This window comes from Pollicipes pollicipes, unplaced genomic scaffold (genome assembly GCF_011947565.3).
Source record: "Pollicipes pollicipes isolate AB1234 unplaced genomic scaffold, Ppol_2.1 Scaffold_7261;HRSCAF=8764_pilon_pilon_pilon, whole genome shotgun sequence".
Taxonomy (NCBI): Eukaryota; Metazoa; Arthropoda; class Thecostraca; order Pollicipedomorpha; family Pollicipedidae; genus Pollicipes; species Pollicipes pollicipes.
This window is the reverse complement of record NW_023597054.1, coordinates 58,988,844-59,010,537: the sequence shown is the minus strand read 5'-3', so window position 1 is coordinate 59,010,537 and position 21,694 is coordinate 58,988,844. Positions and strand designations below refer to the sequence as shown.

The following is a 21,694-nucleotide window of genomic DNA, read 5'->3' as shown; positions in this document are numbered from 1 at the left end:
TGTAGGTCCGACATGTTGGCCCTCAAGCCACGCATGTTCCATTGTAAAAACGTCAGTGGCATGCTAAGTGCGCTTGCATGTGGGGTGTACGGTTAAGATCCATCGGTATAGTTTACATCTGCTTTAAACACTCACGTAGGTTTTCGCACTAAACAAATCTCCCTGGCGACGCTCTACTTCAGTGGAGCTAAACCGGACTCTTGGCCGAGCTTTGGGACTTCCGCCCTCCGTAGGCGACGTCGGCCAGGGAGGGGCACGCTTTGTTGCACGACCTGCCGCCGGGGACTGCAGGGTAGGCCGACCCGAAACCCCGTCTCCAAGTGGAGGAATGGGAGGCGGATCCATTGACCCTTCCGGTGAGTGGGGCGGAGTCGACAGCGGGAGCCGGCCGCCCGTCCGCGGTGCAGACGCCGACCTGGCGGCGCGCTCTGCAGGTCCAATGCCCAGAGAACCCGGACGAAGAACAGTTTCAGAGGGGCGTCTCCGGGAGGGAGCGACGACTGGGGGATGCCGAGCCTTATCCGGCTCCCGTGAGTCGGGAGGACCGGCGCTCCCGGCAGGGCCACTAGCTGGGGAGCCAGAGGGGGTCAGCTCTCGTAGCGCCATGTGCCAGCGACGACAGATCCCGTCGTACCTGGTATGGATGGAGGGGGAGAGGAGCCCGGGAGGGCGTGTCTTCAGCACGGGCTGGGCTGGGGTGCGATGATGGGGGGCGAAGTCCACGGCCTCGCTGGACCGTGGTCCATCCCCCGTTCCCGGGTCGCAACCCAGCCCCGGGCTCTCTGGCAGCTCCACCAAGGAGTTACAACCACAAAGTTTGAGCTTCTCTAGCAGCGGCCAATGCCGCAGGTCGATTCTCTTCGGAGGATCCGACTCCCGGTACGACGGGGCGGCAGAGCCAGTTGATACAAGTGTACTTAGAATCAGCTGCACAAACTCGCCTACAGTCATGCCTTCGAAATCATCAAGTCCACTCAGTTTCAGTACCTCGTTGGCTGCGGGTGTTACTTGGGCTAAGTTTTTTGCCGGATTAGTTAGGGCGTCTTTGTACGTCCTTGTGGTGGTCGCATCGTTGTGTCGGCGCTGGGCCTCCCGAAACGAGACTCCTTCCTTCACTTTGATGTTCAGTACAGCTTTCTCTGACAAGGACTGACAGCTGTGATATGACGCCACATGACCCTGGCCACAGTTGACGCATTTCACGGTTTCTGATTTACACTCAGAGTGTTGGTGACCTATTTCTGCGCACCTTCCGCATCTAACTTCTTTCCAGCACTTGTCCGTGAAGTGGCCATACGTCTGACATCGGTAGCACCGGACTGGATCGGGTACATAGACCCTAATAGGGGCCGATTGATATCCCACGCGGACCCTATCTGGCACTCTGGCAGAGCAAAACGTCAGAAAAATCGAATCAGTATCGGTCAGCTCTCCCCTCTCTCTCCTCTTGATACGTCTCACCGCCGTTACCCCTTCCTCACACAAGCTCTCAGCAACATCCTCATCACTCACACCGCGAAGGTCCCGGCAAGTAATCACACGCTTGCAGTAGTTCTTAGAGGGGTGAGGGTGCATCGATACGGGCACCCTAATCTCTCCCTACCCTCGCACTTCATAGATGAGTGTAGTCGTTTTGAGCATGCGCTGGATCTCGCGTTCATCTGTTAAATGCACTTCTATGCCTCCATCCGCATACGAAAAGACATCCTTGGATGTCCCGATCTTTGAAAATGATTGTTGGCACTGAAATGTGTTCAGTCGGAGCGTACTGTTCTTCCTTGGTCATCTACTTTGGCGGATCTTACGACCAGAAACTGGGTTAGTGGCACAGGACGACGGTCGGGGTCTGGGGGGTTGGTTGATGATACAGTGTCCATAAGTATGTGTTTACATTCCGCGAGCTGATTCCCCGCCCACCATGGAGCCCAACACGGGGACGGTCTACTTCTAAGAGAGGGGCCGCCAGGGTTACCTGCACACTATCGCAGACCAGTGTGCTAAGAGTTGCTGCGAGAGCCGCCGGGCACGGGTCCGCGGGCGCCAGTGCCTCGGTTCGCAGGTGCTAACCAGGTACCCTGGTAACAAACCGAGGTACGGCCCCTTGATGGTGTCAGGAGGCAGACACTGCACCCGGCAGCTCCCCCCCCCCCTCAACACCCATCACATGACCTGCTTGCCTCCAAGCCAGTGTCACGAAAACACGACGCCTGACCAGCCGATTTCCTCGTGTAAAGACTTCACAAGGCATCCGCAGGATCACAAATTCGGGCCAAAGCCACGTGTTGGTAAACTGCCCCGACTGACCCGCAGGGCAACCCCCTCAGTGACCAGGATCCCTTCATCGCTACCTGCGGATCCAACGGGGTACGGCGAGACCCAGATTAGACTGAAAAGCTGGGGCCGAGGGGTTGCTAATCCCTACTCTGAACGAGTCAGAGTCCTTGCGGGAGGCACGTTTCGTCTGGCCCCTCCCCTTTGGCCGGAAGGGGCGCTTTACAAGCCTCCCCAACCGCCCGCAGGATCACTGGGGCACGCAATCCCCCCACCACGGAAAGGTGGTGCCTCACGGGGACCTTGAAGGGTGACCTTGAGAGGTCAGGACTTTTTGACGGACGATAGCTCTTTCTGTGGTAAATGTTCTGATCACTGTAGATTAAAAATCGGCCGTGAATTTTTGGTTGATATTAAGTTCCCCGTAATTTGTACCCGCGTTTGACCCTGAAGGGTGACCTACAGAGGTCAGGACTTTTTGACGGACGCTAGCTCTTTTTCTGGTGATTATTTTGATGTCTGTAAGTTTAAAATCGGGCGGTAATTTTTTGGTCACATGTAGTTAGTTCCCCGTCCTTTGGACCAACGTTTGACCTTGAATGGTGACCTTCAGCGGCCAGGACTTTTAGACGGACCCTTTTTTACTGCGTTCTAAGGCTCTGTTTTTCTAGTTCCGTTGCAAGCACGCGTTGCTTTTGCATGCCTAACACTGAAAAATCCACTGTTGGCGACGCAAGCTCCCTAAGAGCAATCTCCATGGGAGAAGTCTGACGACGCATCGCAAGTTTAAGCCGCTCACATAGAACTGACCGCACTCGGATACGAAAAGGAGAAGCTTGTCGTGAGCGTTGAAGCTGAAACGGGCTTCGCATGCTCAGCGAAAACACCGCTTTGTAAGTCGGATGGTCTGGGAACTGTGCCAGCTTGCAGGAACTGCACAGGGCAGTCCTGTGAATGGCGCAATTCATTCTTCTTTTGCCTATAACGTTAAGGCGTACTGATTCGTTGCTCGACGTAATTTATATTTGTATATTTTCCCGGGACGAAACCAAAGCCGATGCGATCATTCAAACATCGAAGTCACAGAACAGCGAGCGGATTCAATACGAGGTGCATCCAAACACAAAGTTAGTTGATTTTATCGCTAACCGACATTACAGCGTGACATAACCTACGTTATCACAGCGCCGTCCAACACATCTCCGAGAAGGCGTCAATCACACAGTACCAAAATTACAAAACAACATTGCACGCCTCCATTCTTCCCGCAATATTTCCAATCTGGCCAAACACTACCAATAATGGAAAGATGCGCTTGAGATATGTTTGTGAAGCCGAGCGATTGCCAGCTTACCAAATGACCTCGCATGTTTTACTTTCAGAGGCGCGCTCATCTAAAGCATAGAAGCGAATGCTACTATCCAAGGGCTCATTAACTTGCATTCGCCTCCCCAGCTACGATTGAACGGAACTTGGTTGCGTTCCACAGGTCCACATGACACACGCGAAGCACGCCATCGGATACAGACGGTCCACTGAGCGGATGCCTCGTTCACCGCCGCTTGCTGCTCCGACGTTTCTTCTTTCGGACGCAGGAGTTGGTACGGGGCCGCTTGCGCTTTCGAGCCCCGCGAGCGGCCGCCGCCGCCGGCACGATCTGAGGGCCTCCAGACGCTGAAGAGCAGGCCGACTGGTCTAAGACGCCTTCGTCTGAAAACATACCCAGCTTTAGACGGGTGATCACGGCGCCACTGTGCGGCGTGGGTACCTCACAGGTAAGTTCCAAGCCAATAAAGAGAAAAGTCCATCAGCACCATCATCATCATCATTACCCGTACACGATTACTTCAGACAATGTTACAAAGGGCACACCAGTAAGGCGTTCATCCACGCAATGGTCGCAGTGGGATATCAGCGCAGACAGTGGCGGCTAAACTGGTGCCGAGCCCCGGCGACCGGGCGGGTCGGCGCCGCCCTGGGTCGAGCTGAAGCCAAACCCCGGCAGCTGGCGGAAAACCTCCCAAGTCACGTGTCTCATGATGTTCTTGACCTTGCTCGGCAGTGAGCCGTTAACTTACGGAGCCTGTCGCCCCACACGCCTCACCACCTGCAGCCGCTGGGTGTCACTGCGCTTGGCTCTGTCACGCTACAGTACAGATCGGAGACAGCGCACTCGTCGGCCGGTTACCCTGCGTGGCGTAGCTGCGCTGTGCGAAGCCACTTATCTTAATGGTAAAGGTGTTGATGGTATTTGTTTAAGGGCACTTGGACAACGAGGTTATTTTGCGCCCCTCAATACAGGTTCCAGCGTTGCACCTTCATATAAGGAGGCCCAGCATATACAATTGCTTAGTACGTGTATGTTTAGGGGGTGAGGACATTTGCGATGCTGCAACATGCGCATGGACCTATCAGCCCAAGGAGGAGTAAAAAATTGACGTCTTTCCGTTTTGAAGCGTCGACAAGAGACCACGCCTCATTCAACAGACCACCGTTTCCACATATCATCTATCAAACTGTTGTTTCGTAAAAAAGAACGCGTGCATTCACCTGCATGGCCCCAACGAAACCTTTAGAGCGGAACTTCTCGGCAGCGGCTTCGGTGGTGGGAGGAGGCTTAAAGAATACCGATCTGATATCTCGAGCAGGTACATAAATGGCATTTGGCCTGCGCACACATGCAGCCGCCCTCGCTGAAGCATCTGCCTCCCCATTTCCAACTTTTCCCATGTGATGGTAATTCAGGGTGACAGGCTACGTATTGAAGGGTTGCAAGAATCACAAAATTTGTGGACAGAAGACAGACATCTGGTGGCGGAGGCGAAGACGAAGGGTACATGTAGTCTTCACAAACAAATATGCAGGCAGTTTCTGCCGGGCCGAGCTTAAGGCGCCGCTGCCTGTTGGTGCGGCGGACATTCTTAAGATATTTTGTAAACTCTAAGAGAGCTGCCAATGGGGTTGCAGAAATCACAACCCCGCTCGGTAACAGTTACATGCTGGAAGAAGTACACACGCGCGCACGGCACGTTCGCCCGCAGCGGAGTCCGCGAGCTCGTTACCGAGGATGCCGGCTTGACTGGGAGTCCAATATTGTGCCTGATCGATACCGCGACCCAACCACCATCCACCAACATGCGGTAACAGCAGCTGAGTTTGCGTGAGGTAGTTGAGTTTGATCACATCCGAATGTGACAGGATGATGACCCGGAAGGGTCAAGGCGTTCGCCCGCAAGCGCACACAGAAGATTGCTCTTGTGGAGACGGCCGGCGTCGTCTTATCAAATTACGCGAAAATGCATCAGATTACACACGCCGCGGTGCAGATGGACGATGACAAATAAGGGGCACCACTTCTACGGAGAACGATTTGAGGAAGGAATCCTGATGATAACCTGGCGGGGATTTTAACACCTGCTTTCTTGACGGAGCAGGCAGGCAGCGTCAGCCGTTGTATGAGGGGGATCGTGCACGGGCATCAGTTTGTTTTCCTTGCAGTGACAGTGCGTGAGAGTCACACGGCAACACAGCAAGCCATACAGCGGCACAGCAAGCAAGTACACATCGAGATCACAGATGTGGACGCCCTCATCGCAGAGCCGATCCAGGGTGCTGGGCAGCAGGGCAGCAAACGCCTAGAGTGCCTCAGCATAAATAAATCGGTCATGCACCTCAGCACGAGAAACCCGCAAGCAAACTGGTCAGGGAAGCATACAGTTGTTGATTATATGTTGTGGTGAGCTCCGACCGCGGTACCGATGGGAGCATCTGACATGGCCGAGAACGGACCGCCAGCGTACTGCGTAAGCCGTCCGCTGGCGAAACACAAATGCAACGACAATGTCGGGTTTTGCTGCGCCGACTACGGCTTCGCCCACGAGTGCTCCTGCGCTGGCCACTGGAACCTAACGGACCGGTCATCACGTGTCACAAAGGGGTCAATTGAGAAGCAAAAGATCAGATGACGCTTTTAATGACGCTATGGGCGTCCTGGCAGAAACCTCATACCATCATGGTGAAAAGGGTGCAATCTCGCAACGACGAAGACCAGGATCGGCAATGTCTGGAAGAAATGGCAAGCATATGCAAATGGACGCAGTCGTGGGTGGAACTCTGTTCAATGGCCCTGGGTGGAACTAGCGCACCTCGCAGGGGCACCGGCTTCGGTCGGTGTAGGGGACTAGCGCCCCCTCGGATCCCAGCTCCGGTAACGGGTGGACTGCGCAAGCTGTTCCCCTCAGGGCGTAGCGACCCTGCCGGTACGTGAGCTCCCGCTCTTTGTCCCGCCCGCTCCCTCCCCATTATCCGCTTTCTTGCATCCTGCCCACTCGTCACTCCTAATCCTCGTTTATCGGGGTCGCCGTGCCCCCTCGCCCGCGTCCCCGGGTTGATCGGATCCTGGTGGTTGAGGGGCGCGTCGTGCGGGTCAGTCACGGAGCGTCCCAACACCCCACCTTGGCCAGAATATCCGGGGGCGTGGGGGGCCCGTGGGGCCCCACACGGGTCTAGCGGCTTGTAGCTCGCGTTGCGGTTGTGTGCTCCTTGCGGGTCTCCGCTTGGGGCGCCTGGCCGCGCGCAGCGGCTTAAGGGGTCAAGGGGCGGCGGCGCTGAACCGCGGTCAGGACGGGGAGGGGTCTCCCCGGTTACACCTGGCCGTGTGGGAGGCGTCGTCCGCCCCGTATAGCATCGGGGTAGCCCTGGCGGTGACCACCTCCCGAGGGAGTGTTGGGCCGTCCCCCAGCTGGGCTCCGTGGTGGGTGGGGAGCCCCGGTGCCGAATGCTTGACAAAAATTGCATGGCTTCTCGAAACACAACAAACACCCGGCCCCCGAAAGGAGGTCGGGCAACGCTGAGGCCCGGGTGCGAGGAGGATTCGGTCCCCCCTTGCCCTCGGATTCTGATTTTCCCCAGCAGAGATGTAAATCTTTCCACCCTGTCGCCGTGCCAACGACGCAACGGCTGTGACAAGTTTGGAGACATCACGAAGTGTGACAAGCTGAGGGATGGCAACATCGAGGTAGAGTTCGCCAGTAGTCTGGAGGCTAACCGTGCAATGGAAGCAAAGGAGTTCATTTATAGCATTCGTGATGAGAATGGGAAACACCAGAAAACCGCGGCTTTGACAGTAACGCCACACAACACAAAAAAAAAACTCATCTAGAGGCGTCGTAAATTGTTTTGACCTTCGTGATGTAAGTGAGAGCGAAATCGTCGAGGAGCTTTCGAAGTTCGGCGCAACCGCCGCGCGTAGAACCCTGGCCAGGAGAGGAGGAGAACTTAATGCTACGAACAACATCATTCTCACTTTCAATCGTCCAGATTTACCATCAGATATCCGTGTGGGCTATGCCCGCGTGAAAGTCCATCCTTTTGTTCGCAACCCAATGCGTTGTTTCCAATGTCAACGGTTCGGCCATACGAAACCCCATTGTCGCAACAAGCCAATGTGCAGCAAGTGTTCGTCCACGACCCACCTGAGTGACAACTGTACCGCTAACCAACCCTGTTGCGTCAACTGTGGTAAGGACCACACACCACACACTGTGTTTGACCGCACATGTCCCGCGTTCGTGAGAGAAAAGGAGATACTTTTGAGAAAATCGAAAAAGAAGTTGCGACGAGCAAAGGCGAAGCAGCATTGGAAAGTAGTGCGCGTGAACTGGTCCCACATGTTTCATTTTCCTGAGGGACGACAGTTCCAGCATACTTCTATGGCGCTGCGACGGAAAAAAACATACATTGGAAACACGCTGGTATGAAGGCATGGCCACAGACAAACCGCGTTGCATAGTGGACCTTCAGATCACACTTAGTTGCTCACACTTCGTGCTCAGATGGTACGGACGGTGGCGGCAGGAAACTTAACGCAACCTGCACCTTATGGTGTCTGCGTGGCGTTTCTCGTTTCCGCGGGTAAAATGTGGCATTGTGAATATTTGGAGCTTGACGAGGAATCATCAGAATCCTTTGAACGCGATGATCGCGGTGCGATGCCAGAAGCCAGAAGTGTTGCCACGCGCCTGCGCAACAGTTCCAGTGTGCCGGCAAGATCACACTTGCCAGCGCGACTCCCGCCTGGACACGACGAAGCGTCTCACACGGGGTTACGTTATATTTTCCTCGTTGTCTTCGACGTCGGGTTAGTTTAATTTCTTGTGGACGGTGTCCTTGTAAAAGGTAGAGAGTTCTTGTTCTTGTGAAAGGTTGAGTGATCTATGGTTCATATCGCCCGATGTTTTTTTCCGTTTCGTGTCTCCGTCTCATCAAATCCGTGAGGTACTCACACAGCCTTCAGCGACACTACCAGGCCTGAAGTCTACGCTTTATCAGCCTTAAGCCGCACTTGATCGCCTTCAGCACTCACTTGTAAGAAACACGCGGACACAGCACCAAGCACAAAAAACATCCAACATGCCGCCAGAGTCTCCCTCCCCACCCCCATCGCGCCGCGATCTGGGACCCACCCCTCGCCGTGGAGCCCGCAACCCCCCCCCCCCCGTCGCTTGAGCCGCCGGACGGGCCATCGTTTGTTTTAATAAAAAAATAGACACCAAAAATTTTGACACACTAAACTCATTCGCAATCCGCCGCGAGCTGGAACACTACGTTGGCGAGATGGTGGGGCCAAACCCCTTTGCTCGGGGGCTATGCTGATAATGGTTTACGGCGCCCATCAGGCTTCCGTCCTTTTAAAACTTAATCGCTTCCTTGTGAGGCAAGTCGAAGTTTTGATGGCCGACCGTCTGAACACTGTTCAGGCGGTCGTGTACGCCCCGGCTGGAAACACTCCTCTGCCTTTCGCAGGAGGGTGCGTGGGACGCAGCCGGGCGGAAACAGGCCGCCGGGCGGGAGGATACCGCGCCGGCGGACAGTAAACGCCCCTGCAGTGCACCGGACACCCGAGCGCGTATTGGGCCTGATCAGATATCGGGGGTGTCAAGCGCGAAGTCGCCAGAAATCGCTGACGATGTCTATGGGAACGGCGAGTGCAAACGTCCCACGATTTTGAGACAAACGTGGCACAGCCTCGAACTGGACTGAAAAATGTTAACTTCTGATGAAACTGAAAACCGAAGACCTGTAGCTATTCCAGGCATTCGCCCTCCTCAGCCATTCTCACTGGCAGGCATTACGGTAGAAAATTGGAAGATTTTCGAGCAGAGATAGTCCTCGTATACTATTCTCTCAGGTTTTGACGGCATAAGCAAAGAGGTGCAGACAGCACTCCTGCTGGACCTGTTGGCAGATGATGCCCTCAAAACCTACAATGGGCTCCAGCTTGACTCAACGGCAGAGGACAGAACAGTGAAAGAAATCATGGACAAGATGGAGACCCTCCTTGTTGGAGAGCCTGAGTGGGTCAACATGATGAAGGTGGAAAGAAAGGCCAACGGCAAAGACGTGAAGTGTCTCATGATGGTTGATGGACAAGAAGTAAGGTTCCAGATTGACACAGGATCCCGCACCAACCTGCTGCCCAAGTACGCCACATCCACCCTACCCACCGACAAGATGCTCCGCGTATGGTTGTTGTTGTTAATTGGAGTTTAGGGGCGCGCCGACTGCGGTGGTCACTTGGCACCCATAACGAGGCTCCGCGTATGGGAACACGGCGACTTCAAACCGGAAGGTATGTGCAGGAGGGTTGTGAAAAACCCCAGGAACGGGCGACTGTACTCCGTCGAGTTCCTAGTGTATGAAGGAAACCTGACCCCACCGCTTGGCCTGAAAGCGAGCCAGCAGATGAACTTAATCAATGTTCAAACGGACAACTTGGTTCAGGTCAATAGCCTGCAAGTGGGGGATGACTTCAGCGATGTCCTAGAGGGAGACATCGGAAAGCTAGAAGGACCAAATCACCTGGAAGTGAGACCTGAAGTGCAGCCGGCGCCGGCCGACGCCGGATCAGCATGTTACCGCTGTGTCACCGCCCGCGGCGCGCTCTCCGCCGGCCGCCGGGCAGCGGCGCCCCGAGACCACGTCTGCCCCGGGACCACGTCTGTCCCGGACAGCGGCGCGGCCAACTTCAGCGTTACCGGTGCCGGGGCAGGGCCGACGGTGTCAGTGGCGGTGGCGCACGGCGCCGCACAAGAGGCTACGTCGAAGCAGCGAGAAGCCGGCTCGTCCTCAGACAGAGAAATGGAACCGCCCATAACATAGCCGGAGAGCCTCGCTGGGGCCGGCGGTGCCGCCCCGACACGGCAGAGAACCAGCGGCGACGCCCCGGCATAGCAGAGCACCGGTGGCGCTAACTTGACAGAACAGGAGACAGGTGGCGCCCCCTCAGTACGGCAGCGAACCGATGGCGCCCCTCGGCACAGCAACGGAAACATCAGTTTGAAGTACTGAAGGCTAAGTTTCCACGCGTCTTCGACGTCCAATCACCTCTGCGGAAGATGGTGGGAGAGCCGATGCGTATCGAGCCAACAGATGACGCCGTCCCCCATGCGCTATCGACAGCGAGGAACATTCCGTTCTGCTGGAGACAGGATGTCAGAGAGCAGCTGGACGACCTCCTCAGCAAGGACATCATAGGGCCCGTCGAGCACCCCACGCCGTGGTGTCACCCCATCGTCCCGGTGGCGAAGAGGTCGCGAGATGGTGCAATGTCAGGCTGCCGCCTCATGGTCGATTTTACGAAGCTGAATCGATTCGTGAAGAGGCCGGCCCACCCAGTCCGCTCGCCGCAGGACGCGGTGGCGGCAATCACGCCTGGCGCAACCGCCTTCACCAAGCTGGACAGCAAGGCCGGCTACCACCAGGTCCCAATCAGAGAAGAGAATCAAGATCTGGCGTGTTTCATCACACCGTGGGCAGGTTCAGGTACAAAAGGGCCCCGACGGGCATCGTCAGCTCAGGCGATGTGTACAACCAGCGCGGCGATGCCGCCCTGGGAGACATCCCGAACACCCGCTGACGCGACGTCGAATATCGTTTCAAGACGTGCCTGAAGCCGCTCAGCTGACTGGCCGCCGCTGGACACCTTCGTCTTTCGAGCCGACACCATCTCCTTCCACAGCTTGTTGATCAGATAACTCACACGGTTCATGTCCTTAGTGGGAATGGATGCCCGCTCCAAAACGACAATCGTTTCATTCGCCACTTGTTTTACTATTTCCTTGACTGATATTTGTTTCTCACCCTTGTTTAGTTACGTCATTTTTTGCGCTTTGATCTTCAGCAATCGTCCGATAACATCGCGACATCTGGGAAGCTTGCCGACGGGCAGGTCACACGGCACTACTACTCGCGGTGGCATTTATGCACGCCACGAGTGCAACCTTCGTGACGCCGCTCCGACGTCAGTGACGGTCGTAGCGCATACAATAAGCGAGCATTTTCGAGGGTCTTACGAAGATGAAACCTAACGTGGATTGGGAGAAAGACAGAGCAAGATCTGAGGATTGAAAAACGTCAGTCAGTTCGAGCTGGAACGAGCTGATTGGCCCCGTCATCGGCCGCACGCTAGGCGCTAGACACAAAGCTGTGGAGGTATTTAACTTGTACATTCCACAAATCTTTCGGATGACAATACTTGACACGTTGTAATGCACCCCATGGCAACGACGATTGGTGCATCAGCCTGAAGCGCTCCATAAACATCACGGCCCGGGACCACTGCGCGCTTCACTTGCGGTACCGACCGGTGCACCTAAACCTTATCCACGTCTCTTCCGATAGCTGTTGGTAGCTTTTCACCCCAGACTATGTCGTGGCCGTAGCGGACTGTGCCGGCACCGGACGTGTTGTTAAAAGAGCTGCCTACCACTGCAACAGTCCAAATGCATGACGGTCCTGTGCGGTAATGTCAGTCACTGCTCCAGTTATGCATGCTTTGTGCATGTTACCGTGGTGGCCAGTGTGCCGTGTTCAGGAGGAGCAGCTGACGCCTGTACCCGCCGCTTTACCACCGTGTATGAACCCACGGGACGTCCTTTTCCCGAAGACTCCCGTACTCCCCACGTGCGTCATGTGGTGACACTCGCTGCCGCAGTTGCTTGAACGGACGCACCTGTGCCATGCTGGCCACCTCCGCGCGAGAAACACATGATTCCTGCCGTCAATGCTACCGGTTGCTGTACTCGATGGCCTTGTTCCGACGAGCAGCGCGCCCGACCGGTGCGCTGATATGTCGGTGTCGACACGTCGCGCGAGCTGACTGCGTGGTGTGAACATGATAGACCTTGCCCGCTACGTCGTTTTTTTGTAGTGTCAATGATAGGAGCCATCACGATGCTAAAATACAACTGAATGTAAGCGATCTTCTGCTGGAGGCTCCAGCGAATTAGCACCATCTGGAGATGGCTTTATCTTTTGCTGACTTCCATACAAGTAAATCAGTGACTATGTACATTTATCGCACGTCCGCTTGTAAGTGAAGTTGATCATGCGTTAATGTTCAATGGGCAGCATTACGATGAAATAAAATAAACTTGTGAAGACATCAATGTAAAGCAATCAAGTACATGCCAAAATGAGCGGATGTGTTGTTGGCCTCTTCACTTCTCACTTCATATTCAATTGCATACGTAGTTCCGCTTCATACGATCCGTGTGCTCCTGATAGTACATCTCAACTGGAGCAAAGGCCGATGCAGATTCACCGGCACGTGCCACATTTTGGTAAGAAAAGTTTTATATTTTGCGACCCTAGAAAGTCGGCTATATGTAAACAAAATGGAGTGCCATGTTCACTTGGCCCTCTCTCGCCCCAAGTTAGTACATCGCACGCAAGGCACCTATTGTCAGGGGCGCAATTTCGCAACACCATTTGGGGATGGGACAGATACAGATCAAAACTGTCCTGAGATGCACGAAATCTTATTGTTCCTCTACGGTTTTGCCCGGAGGAGTCACGATTTCAATCGCGGGAGGGACTTACGATCTCGGTGGGGGCATTTTCCATTGGCATAAAAGCCTTCGATGGTTCCGGCAGTGTGAGGGGGGGGGGGGCGCACCGACATGGTGGCCGACGAGTGGTTTGAAATGCGGGAGGCGGCGGCAAATCTAAGGGCGTTGAACCCAGGGCTTGTGCTCATATCAATTGGGGGAAACGCACTGGTTAAAAAGAGGACGCCGCCTCCCGCCGCCGTCGCCAGCAGACCGGTGGGTCCGCCTCCTGCCGCCGCGCTGTCAAATGTCGCTGAGAAAACAGCGCATTTGGCCGCGCAGCTGCAGGACTTTGTTGTCTTCCTCCCCGGACTGCTGTGGAACGTGGTCCCCATTGTTCTGGGGCCCTTCGTACCGCAGTCCGGGGATGAATCGGCCATTGCCGCTTTCCGCGGCCTTCCGCGAGGCCGCGAAGAGCAGCGGTGCTCTATTCACCGACTCGGAACGTGCGCTCAGGCGCGGCCTTAAAATGTCACACGAAGCGGACGCTGCGGGGTTTGTAATCCCCGTGGGGGTGCGTAGCCGGCAACGTGGCCGGCAAGTCACCTCCCGTGGATGGCGCTGCCCCGAGGCTCCCTGCGGAGGTGTACGGAGACGACGGGCTGCGCCTGACCCAGTGGCTTACATGCCCTCGGCAGGGAGCTGACCCGTGTCGTGGAGGCCAGCGTCAAGTGGGCTGTGGAGGAGGAGCTGGTGTAGGATTTGAGAGCGCTTGAGTGTGTGTATATCCGGGTTAGGTGTGATAGTAGTGTGTGAGCAGCTGAGTGGGTGTTCCGACTGATGTTTTAGATGTTTTGTGATTGTTTGATTGATATCTGTGTTGAGTGACTGAGTACGCGGGATGTTTGACCCAAATAAAAGATACAGAATGACGTTTTTTATAAAATGCGCTTGGTTTTCGTATTTGGAAGTGCCGCTTTCCCGTGGTAAGAGGCGGAGGAAGATTGGTGAAGTTCGACAGCAGTGTATCGGTGTTACACAGCCTACAGCGATAATAAACCCCGTTCTCTGAAAGATGGCGTCGACAGCGAGTCGCATACCTCCAAATAGGGTAACCCAACATTGTTTAAAAAAGCGCCAGTTCGTACGCATGTTAACAACTAGCTTAGTGGTGTGCGTGTGTCTGTGTGTTCCTTCGTGACATTCCACGACACTTTTTCACGCCGCTCCGGCGTCGATGACGGCCGTAGCGTATGCGATAAGGAAGCATTTTCGCGGGTTCCGTAACGATGAAATCTAACGTGGATAGGCAGAAAGACAGAGCAAGATCTGAGGATTGAAAAACGTCAGTCAGTTCGAGCTGGAACGAGCTGATTAGATTAGAACGAGTCGTCTTACGTCCACCTCAACAGGGAGCTGACAAGTGTGGTGCAGTCGAGCATTAAGTGGGCTGTGGAGCGGCGGGAGTTTTGGGCTATGGGAGAGTGGTTGAGTGTTGAGTGGCTGTGCGCGGATGAAGCAGCTGGCTAGGCGCTTCGTCTGGTGGCCGGGCCTGGACATGGAGCTGGAAGCCTCGGCCAGAGACTGTGCGGCGTGCGCGGCTAAGCGAGCTGAGCCGCCTCACTCAATCCGTCACCCCTGGGAGCCAGCTGGCGGACCCTGGCAACGGGTGCATGTGGACTTCGCCGGACCGATCTACGGCAGCAGCTACCTGGTGCTGGTGGACAGTTACACCAAGTGGCTGGAGGTGGTGGCAACGAAGTCGACTACAGCTGGGTGGACGGTGGCTACTCTACGGGACATGCCCGCATGACTGGGCCTGCCGCTGCAGGTGGTAAGCGACAACAGCCCTCAGTTCGTCAGCGAGGAGTTCAGCACCTTCGTGGAAGCCAACAGCATCCGGCACACCAGAGTCGCGCCGTACCGGTTTGGCGGAGCGGGCGGTCGGCACGTTCAAGAACGACCTGAAGGCGGCGATGGAGGCGGGCAGCGCTGCTGAGCGAGCGCTGGCGACGTTCCTGCTGGCGTATCGCTCGTCGCCTCACGCCGTGACCGGGCGCACTCCAGCGGAGATGATGTACGGCAGAAACCTGCGGACCCGGCTCAATCTGCTCATCCCGAGTGCTGATGCCACTCTGCACGCGGCGCGGGAGCGGCAACAGCAGTCTGCAGGAGGACGAGTCCGCGAGTTCCGGATGGGCGGCTCGGTGTGGACGCGCGGCTACAGTGGAAGACAGCAGTGGATCCGGACCTGTCTCGTACGACGTCGACGTGGGACAAGCAGTCTGGTCACGTCACGTCGATCAACTCCGGGCGGCGGGTGCCGATGACGACGCCGACGGGAAAGCGGATGCCGCCGCGCCGGAGCAGCAAGTGTGCCTCCGCGGACGCGACTCCGGGCGCGCGCTGGCCGCTCCGGGCGACGCTCCGTCGAAGCGAGTCGATGTATGCTCATCGGATCATATCCGCATGCTCCTGCTGGTACATCTCAACTGGAGCAAAGCCCGATACGGATTCAACGGCTCGTGCCACATCTTGGTAAGAACGGCTTTATATTTTGCAGCCCTGGAACGTCGGCTGCATGTAAATAAAATGGGGTGCTATGTTAACTTAGCCCTCCTTCACACTAAGTGAGCACATTGCACGCAATGGTGGCACCTGTTGTCAGGGGTGAATGTTCGCAAAACCATTTGAGGATGGGACAGATGAAAAACAACAAAACTATCCAGAGATGTATGAAATCCTATTTGTCCTTCAAGCTGTCACCACGAAGTTCGGGAGGTGGAGGGACCCTCTCCTCCCTCCCACACAAGCCTCATACCCCCTTGAGCTTAAGCATGAAGAGCAGGAAATTAGGTCCACTCCTGCCTGATGCGCGACCTAGGATAACTACGACACTATGGTAAGGAAGGCCTTTAGTTGACTTGCGAGTTTAGTATGTCAGTATTTCACGCAAAACTGTCTGTATCTTATGTAAAAAAGCATTGGCTTGAATTTAAAAAAACAGTTCAGCATGCTCAATCCTTCCCTTATGCAAGGAATCTCAACAGCTTCATAACTTGAGAAGAGAAACACAGATCACTCGTGCGTGGAGCATGGTGATAGTCAAAAACCGTAGCGTGTAAAAACATTAATGTCATCTTCATTCGGATGCAAGACTGGGAACGTTACCGATCGAGGAATACTTTAATAGCGCCAATGTGAAAAGCCTTGGGAAATTAGCCAGCTGGAGTTCGATAGCCAACCGTGTCTAGGCGAATCGTGTAAATCTCGCCGAAGCGCGGCGTGCGGAAAAGGCGGCGCCCGATCCATTCAAGGCGTCCCATTGGCAACTTTTTGGACTATGTTCGGTATTTATAGCTGAGGCATTTGCATTATTACAGGCTCTGGTTTATACGCATACCAATCGCATCGTCAGATGTGTTATATGCACAGACTCTTTGTCCGTTGTAACAGCCTTGGGAAGCCCGAATACTACTTTACTAATTTACTACTACTTACTACTACTTTAAATACTACTTTAACACGCATCAAAGAAGAGGTAAGAGGCTGGGTTTCTTGTAAGCGAGCAATCAGACGTGAAGAGATAATGCTGTGCCGGCTGAGACTTGGGCATACTCGTTATACCCACTCATATTTGATGGACAGAAACCTCCAGTCTGAATGTGAACGTTGTCAATGTCCACTAACAGTACATCACATCCTTCTTGAATGTCCTGTATATTCTAATGAAAGACGATAGTTGGACACATTATGTCAACGGTCAGGAGCACACTTCTGTGTGAGGTCTCTGATAGGAAATGAATTCCCAAACATCATTGATGAAGTGCTGAGATATTTGCAACACTGGGATCTGCTGAAACGATTGTGAAGTGCTGCCTTCGCGTACTGGACATGTGCAAGTTTTGATTTGCTGTCAGCAACTGTTGCCATGCTGCTTATGCTGTTTTATTTGTTTGAGATGAGTCGATTCATTTTCTGTATAAATTAAGTTACGGGTATATCTTCGTACGATGCCTGAATGAATGCATGAGAAGTGTGAGAAGCAAGGAAGTGGTACAGGAACTATGTGTAGCATATGTGTGGATATGTGTGATATGTGGGCGCGTGCGTAAGCAGAAGAGAGTACATGAATGAGGTATGAATGAGCGTGGAGAAGACAGCGGAATGTGCGTGAATACGCTAGAGTAAACGACATGGCACATATGTCAATTTCTTATCTAGTAAATGCCTTGTTAAACCGTAATTTTTGTGACTACTGACCGAATAATGACTCTGACCTGAAATGTCTATGATGTGGCGAAGCTGTGGTTAAAAGAAAGTGATAAAAAGAGCCTGGCAAAAAAACGGACTCTTTGATCTCTTGTTTAAGTTCACTAATCATTTTATAGATCTGAACATCTAACACCGAGCTTTCTAGAAACACACCGATTATTGCACCTCCATGCTACACCAGTGTCCTACACGAAAATTCTTGACCAATGCAAAACATTCCTTCCATCCTCGGTCGAGCTTTGTTGCCAACTGCGCTACCAAACTTCTAGGACAACACAACGATGACGGACACCTGGGCCCAAGAGGCTATGCGCCCTAAGCCAACAAGAACAAGAACACGCGCTGCATTGGCATTGACAGGTGCACTGTTGAAGCCATACATTCAGTGAAGGGTGCAGCTCGCTCAGCGTGGAGAATATTGGTAGGTAAGTCACGCGCACACTCCGCATGTATAGTTGAGGTTGTGGCACTTTCCGCTGGGATAGCCATGGGGCCAGCGTGGGCCCTGACACACGGGAAAAGCTCCGTTCCAAACAAATACAAAATTACATGCCGGCACATCAATTTTGTGCCGGACAAAAACGGGGAAATGTTGATCCACTAAAGGCAGTGCATAATGTACTCCGCCCAAGGTTCATTGTGTAGCCACTCATTCCAAAATGGACGGGCAGGGCCGTACTCCGACTGTTACAATTGCTGTACTCCGCCATCAGTAAAAAAACTAAATTTCTCACTCTGCCCGCTGGGATGGCATGACCGTCGGCAAGTTTGCAAGCACTGTGACGACAGCTTGTGAGGCTCGGCACGCAATGCCACTGTTAGATGTTGCCGATGCACAGCGCGTGTCGACAGTTTTCCGCGAAGTATGAAAACCGAAACACATCACGATCCGTGTTGCCGTCGATCGCGCAGTTCACAGCGGCTCTGTTGTGCCGGCCACGCGCTTAGTTCAGCCCGGTGCTCCCAGCAGCACCCAGTGCCTCGAAAACGCGAATTCAAAATGCTACAAACACATTGACCAACGTCGGGTAGCGTGCACTGAACCTGCTGGTTCAAACAGCACCTCGATGAGACATTGCGCGGGAATCGACGACATGTAATCCCACTTCAAGCATCGCACGCCTCACTCAGTCACTTGGTCACCGGCGCGGCCGTCGACAACCGTGACAAGACGCATCCCCGCAGACTCAGAGGAGTCGGCAACCGCCATACGCCATCAGACTCTCAGTGCAAGTCATGGTCCGGAGGCGGCCATCTCCAAGAAAAATGAAATGGAAAAACCCGGAAGCAGCCAAAAGCGAAAAATGCAAGCGAAACCCGCGCTTCGACCGTAGTCTCCGAAAATCGCTTTCCAGCAATTCCAACCTCGAACCCGAGCCAGAGCGGAAGTCATTTGAAGCCACAGCAACCCGATTCGTTCATTCCTCTGCCGCCGCACTGCCGATCGGGTCATCAATTCCAGATCACGGCATCCGTGTAGCCGCACATGTGGCGTTCGTGGGTGTACGGCCAGCTTCCCAGATCGGCCGCAGCGATAGCAGACACCGCATTACTGAGCGGCTGGCCTCCCGGGGACGCTTCTCTCAGCAGGCATGAACGACAGCTCGAATACTGCGTTAACCCGCACCTGGTACAGCACGGCGTACCGGTGAGCCTCTGCCTAACATACTGAGAAGCGCCGTATCAACCACCTATTTGTAAAGTGGTGCTGCGCGACTTGGTCTCCAGGCCTTTTAAGCCCTCGCCGTGTGTGCATCCCGGTTGTACGTCGGCACGGGAGTGAAAAGGCACCACCTACACCTAAATGAGGGCCAATTCAATGGTGCACTGAAACATCCAGCCTCCAGAACATTAGACGCACCAGAGCGTGGAGACGCAGGCGGCTGACTTGTGAGTACACGATGGCCTTGCGTGTACACGTACATGAGCGCACACCGTTTCAGCGCGTGTTTGTCCCGCTGCCAGAGTTCTGAACGAGCCACACCTACAGCCGTGCTCCAGCCGTGTTCCCACAGCATGTCTGACCACGTGATGCAGCGCGAGCGTCAGCTGACGTTGGGGACTGACCTGCCGTGTCGGGCCGCGGGCGGTGCGCAGGCGGCAGGGCGACCTCCGCCTCCACCGCGTCGGCCGCCGCTCCGACGATCAGCCCCACCTCCTCGTCTAGACGCAGGGCCTTCCACGGACCGTCGTCGGTACATTCTGGAACGAGACCCACCGTCAGGGGGCGGTGGGTGGGCCCAGCCGACGCCGATCCATCTCGGTGACGTAGGCCACGGCGCGGTGCTGTCGTGGTGAGTCCAGAAGCCCGCGATGACTGCTAGAAACTGCTGAGCCTGACCCACTGACCACGTCACAAAAGATCCCCCCCCCACGACACCGTGCGCGGCGGATGCGTTACATGCAACCCTTAGCAAACAGCTGCCGGATGCCATGGCCGCCCGCCCGGCAGCGCGCCGCCGTGCTTCATGGCGGTGACCCGGCCGTGCCGCCCACCCACCAGACCGCACGCCGCTCGGCCCGGCAGCAGCCGGCCAAGGTCACAGGTCAAGGTCAAGGTCAGGGCAAAGGCCGACCGGGCCGCGGGACAGGACTGACGGCGGAGACCGCGACAAGCACGTCAGCAGCTCAGCATAGCAACACACAGCTCAACATAGCAGCACACAGCTCAACATAGCAGCACACAGCTCAACACAGCAACACACAGCTCAACACAGCAACACACAGCTCAACATAGCAGCACACAGCTCAACACAGCAACACACAGCTCAACATAGCAGCACACAGCTCAACACAGCAACACACAGCTCAACACAGCAACACACAGCTCAACACAGCAACACACAGCTCAACACAGCAACACACAGCTCAACACAGCAACACACAGCTCACTGCCGCGACTAATTCTACTGTTTCTCGCGCGAGATGCCATGTGGGGGGGGGGGGGGTCGTGTATGCTTTACATCGTCCTGGCTTTGCAGTGCGAAGTGAGCCAAACCCTCCGAGTGAAAGCTGACGGAATCACTCATAAGGGTCGACAAACAAGCACACTGTCAGGCGATAGCCATAGACAGGGAGAACCAAGTTGTCATATTTGGGGTCAGTTTCTTGATTGCAAAACTGGTCGTACACAACGGAGCAAAACTGGCACCAATGCAATCACGTAAATGTCTTTTGCTTGAGGTTGCGGACAGACCCGTCTGTATGAAAAAGCTACGTTGCTTGATTTCTACCAGCCTTTAAGATTTCATATTCGTTTGCATTGTATTCTACAAATCAAATGTCCACTCGGACATTGCAAACGCACTTTGGATATTTTATATATTATGAACACATTAGGTGCTGGGCACATGTTATTTTGGCTGTTATATAACACAATGAGTGTTACTACTAGTGACTAAAGCAATGACAAAATTGTCACCCAAGCTTACTGACCATGTCACTACAAACTCAAGCCCTCATTTGGATAACACTTTTGCATTTTTCTAAATGTTAGCAAACTGCACATTTAAAAACCTTCCAGCTTGAGCAAGAGAGCTGCAGTGTTGAAATGTACTCACCATCATCAGTGCGGTCAAAGCCCAGATTCATGGCCAGCGGTCCGTGGAGGCTGTGGCGCACCTCTCGGGGCGGCAGCGGCCGGCCCAGCGCCTCGTTCAGGCTCACCACCACCAGGTGCACATACTGCAGCTCGTAGTGCAGGTGCGTGGCCGCCAGGCGGCGGGCGCCGGCCCGGGGCCGCAGCAGGGGCGCCAGCCGCTGCCGACAGGCGGCGGCCCGCTCCGGCGCCAGCCCCAGCTCCAGGGCCGGCGCCAGCCCCAGGCAGCCCAGCAGCACGGCGCGCACGTGGCGGCGGCGGCTGCGATCGGCCGTGGCGCGGCGCCAGACCACCAGCGAGGCGGCCAGTAGCCGCAGCGGCGGCGGCACGGCCTCCAGCGCCGCCGGCCGCAGCTCCAGCGTTGCCAACGCCAGCTCAAGCCGATGCGGGTCGCCGCCGGGCGGCGGCGGAGGCGGTGGCCCGCCGGACAGGGGTGGAGGCGGCGGCCCGGCGGCGGTCACCTCGTGCGCGGCCACATCGCGGCCGTGGCGGACGTAGAGCGTGAGCGACCGGGCCGGCGCGCCCAGCACGGCCGTCAGACGCGCCAGCAGGGGTGCGGCGGTCAGCGCGGCGGCCGGCCGGTCCACCTCCTCCACAGCAGGCTCCAGCAGCACCGGTGCGCCGCTCAGCGCGTTCACCAGGCAGGGCGGCGGGGCGGCGCCGGCCGGCGGTGGCACGCGACTCTCGGCAGACCACAAGACAGGGTCGTCCGCCCGCTGCA

General features: G+C 55.3%; 1 protein-coding gene across 1 annotated transcript; it reads right to left on the bottom strand.

Annotated features, from left to right (window-relative positions):
* Positions 1 to 3,295: 3,295 nt before the first annotated feature.
* On the bottom strand, positions 3,296 to 21,115 carry LOC119112625 (uncharacterized). Its single transcript, XM_037236849.1, has 3 exons — positions 20,936 to 21,115; positions 19,443 to 19,577; positions 3,296 to 3,981 (listed from the first exon to the last, which is right to left on the bottom strand). The coding sequence occupies exons 1-3, from the start codon at positions 20,964 to 20,966 to the stop codon at positions 3,824 to 3,826; spliced, it is 324 nt and encodes a 107-aa protein (XP_037092744.1). The 5' UTR covers positions 20,967 to 21,115; the 3' UTR covers positions 3,296 to 3,823.
* Positions 21,116 to 21,694: the final 579 nt, after the last annotated feature.

Coding starts and splice junctions, on each gene's coding strand:
- LOC119112625 (XM_037236849.1), bottom strand. CDS start 20,966: ATGAATCTGGGCTTTGACCGCACTGATGATG. Junction 19,578..20,935: donor CTTTGACCGCACTGATGATG/GTGAGTACATTT, acceptor GTCTCGTTCCAG/AATGTACCGACGACGGTCCG. Junction 3,982..19,442: donor CCCGCGGCCCGACACGGCAG/GTCAGTCCCCAA, acceptor GTATGTTTTCAG/ACGAAGGCGTCTTAGACCAG.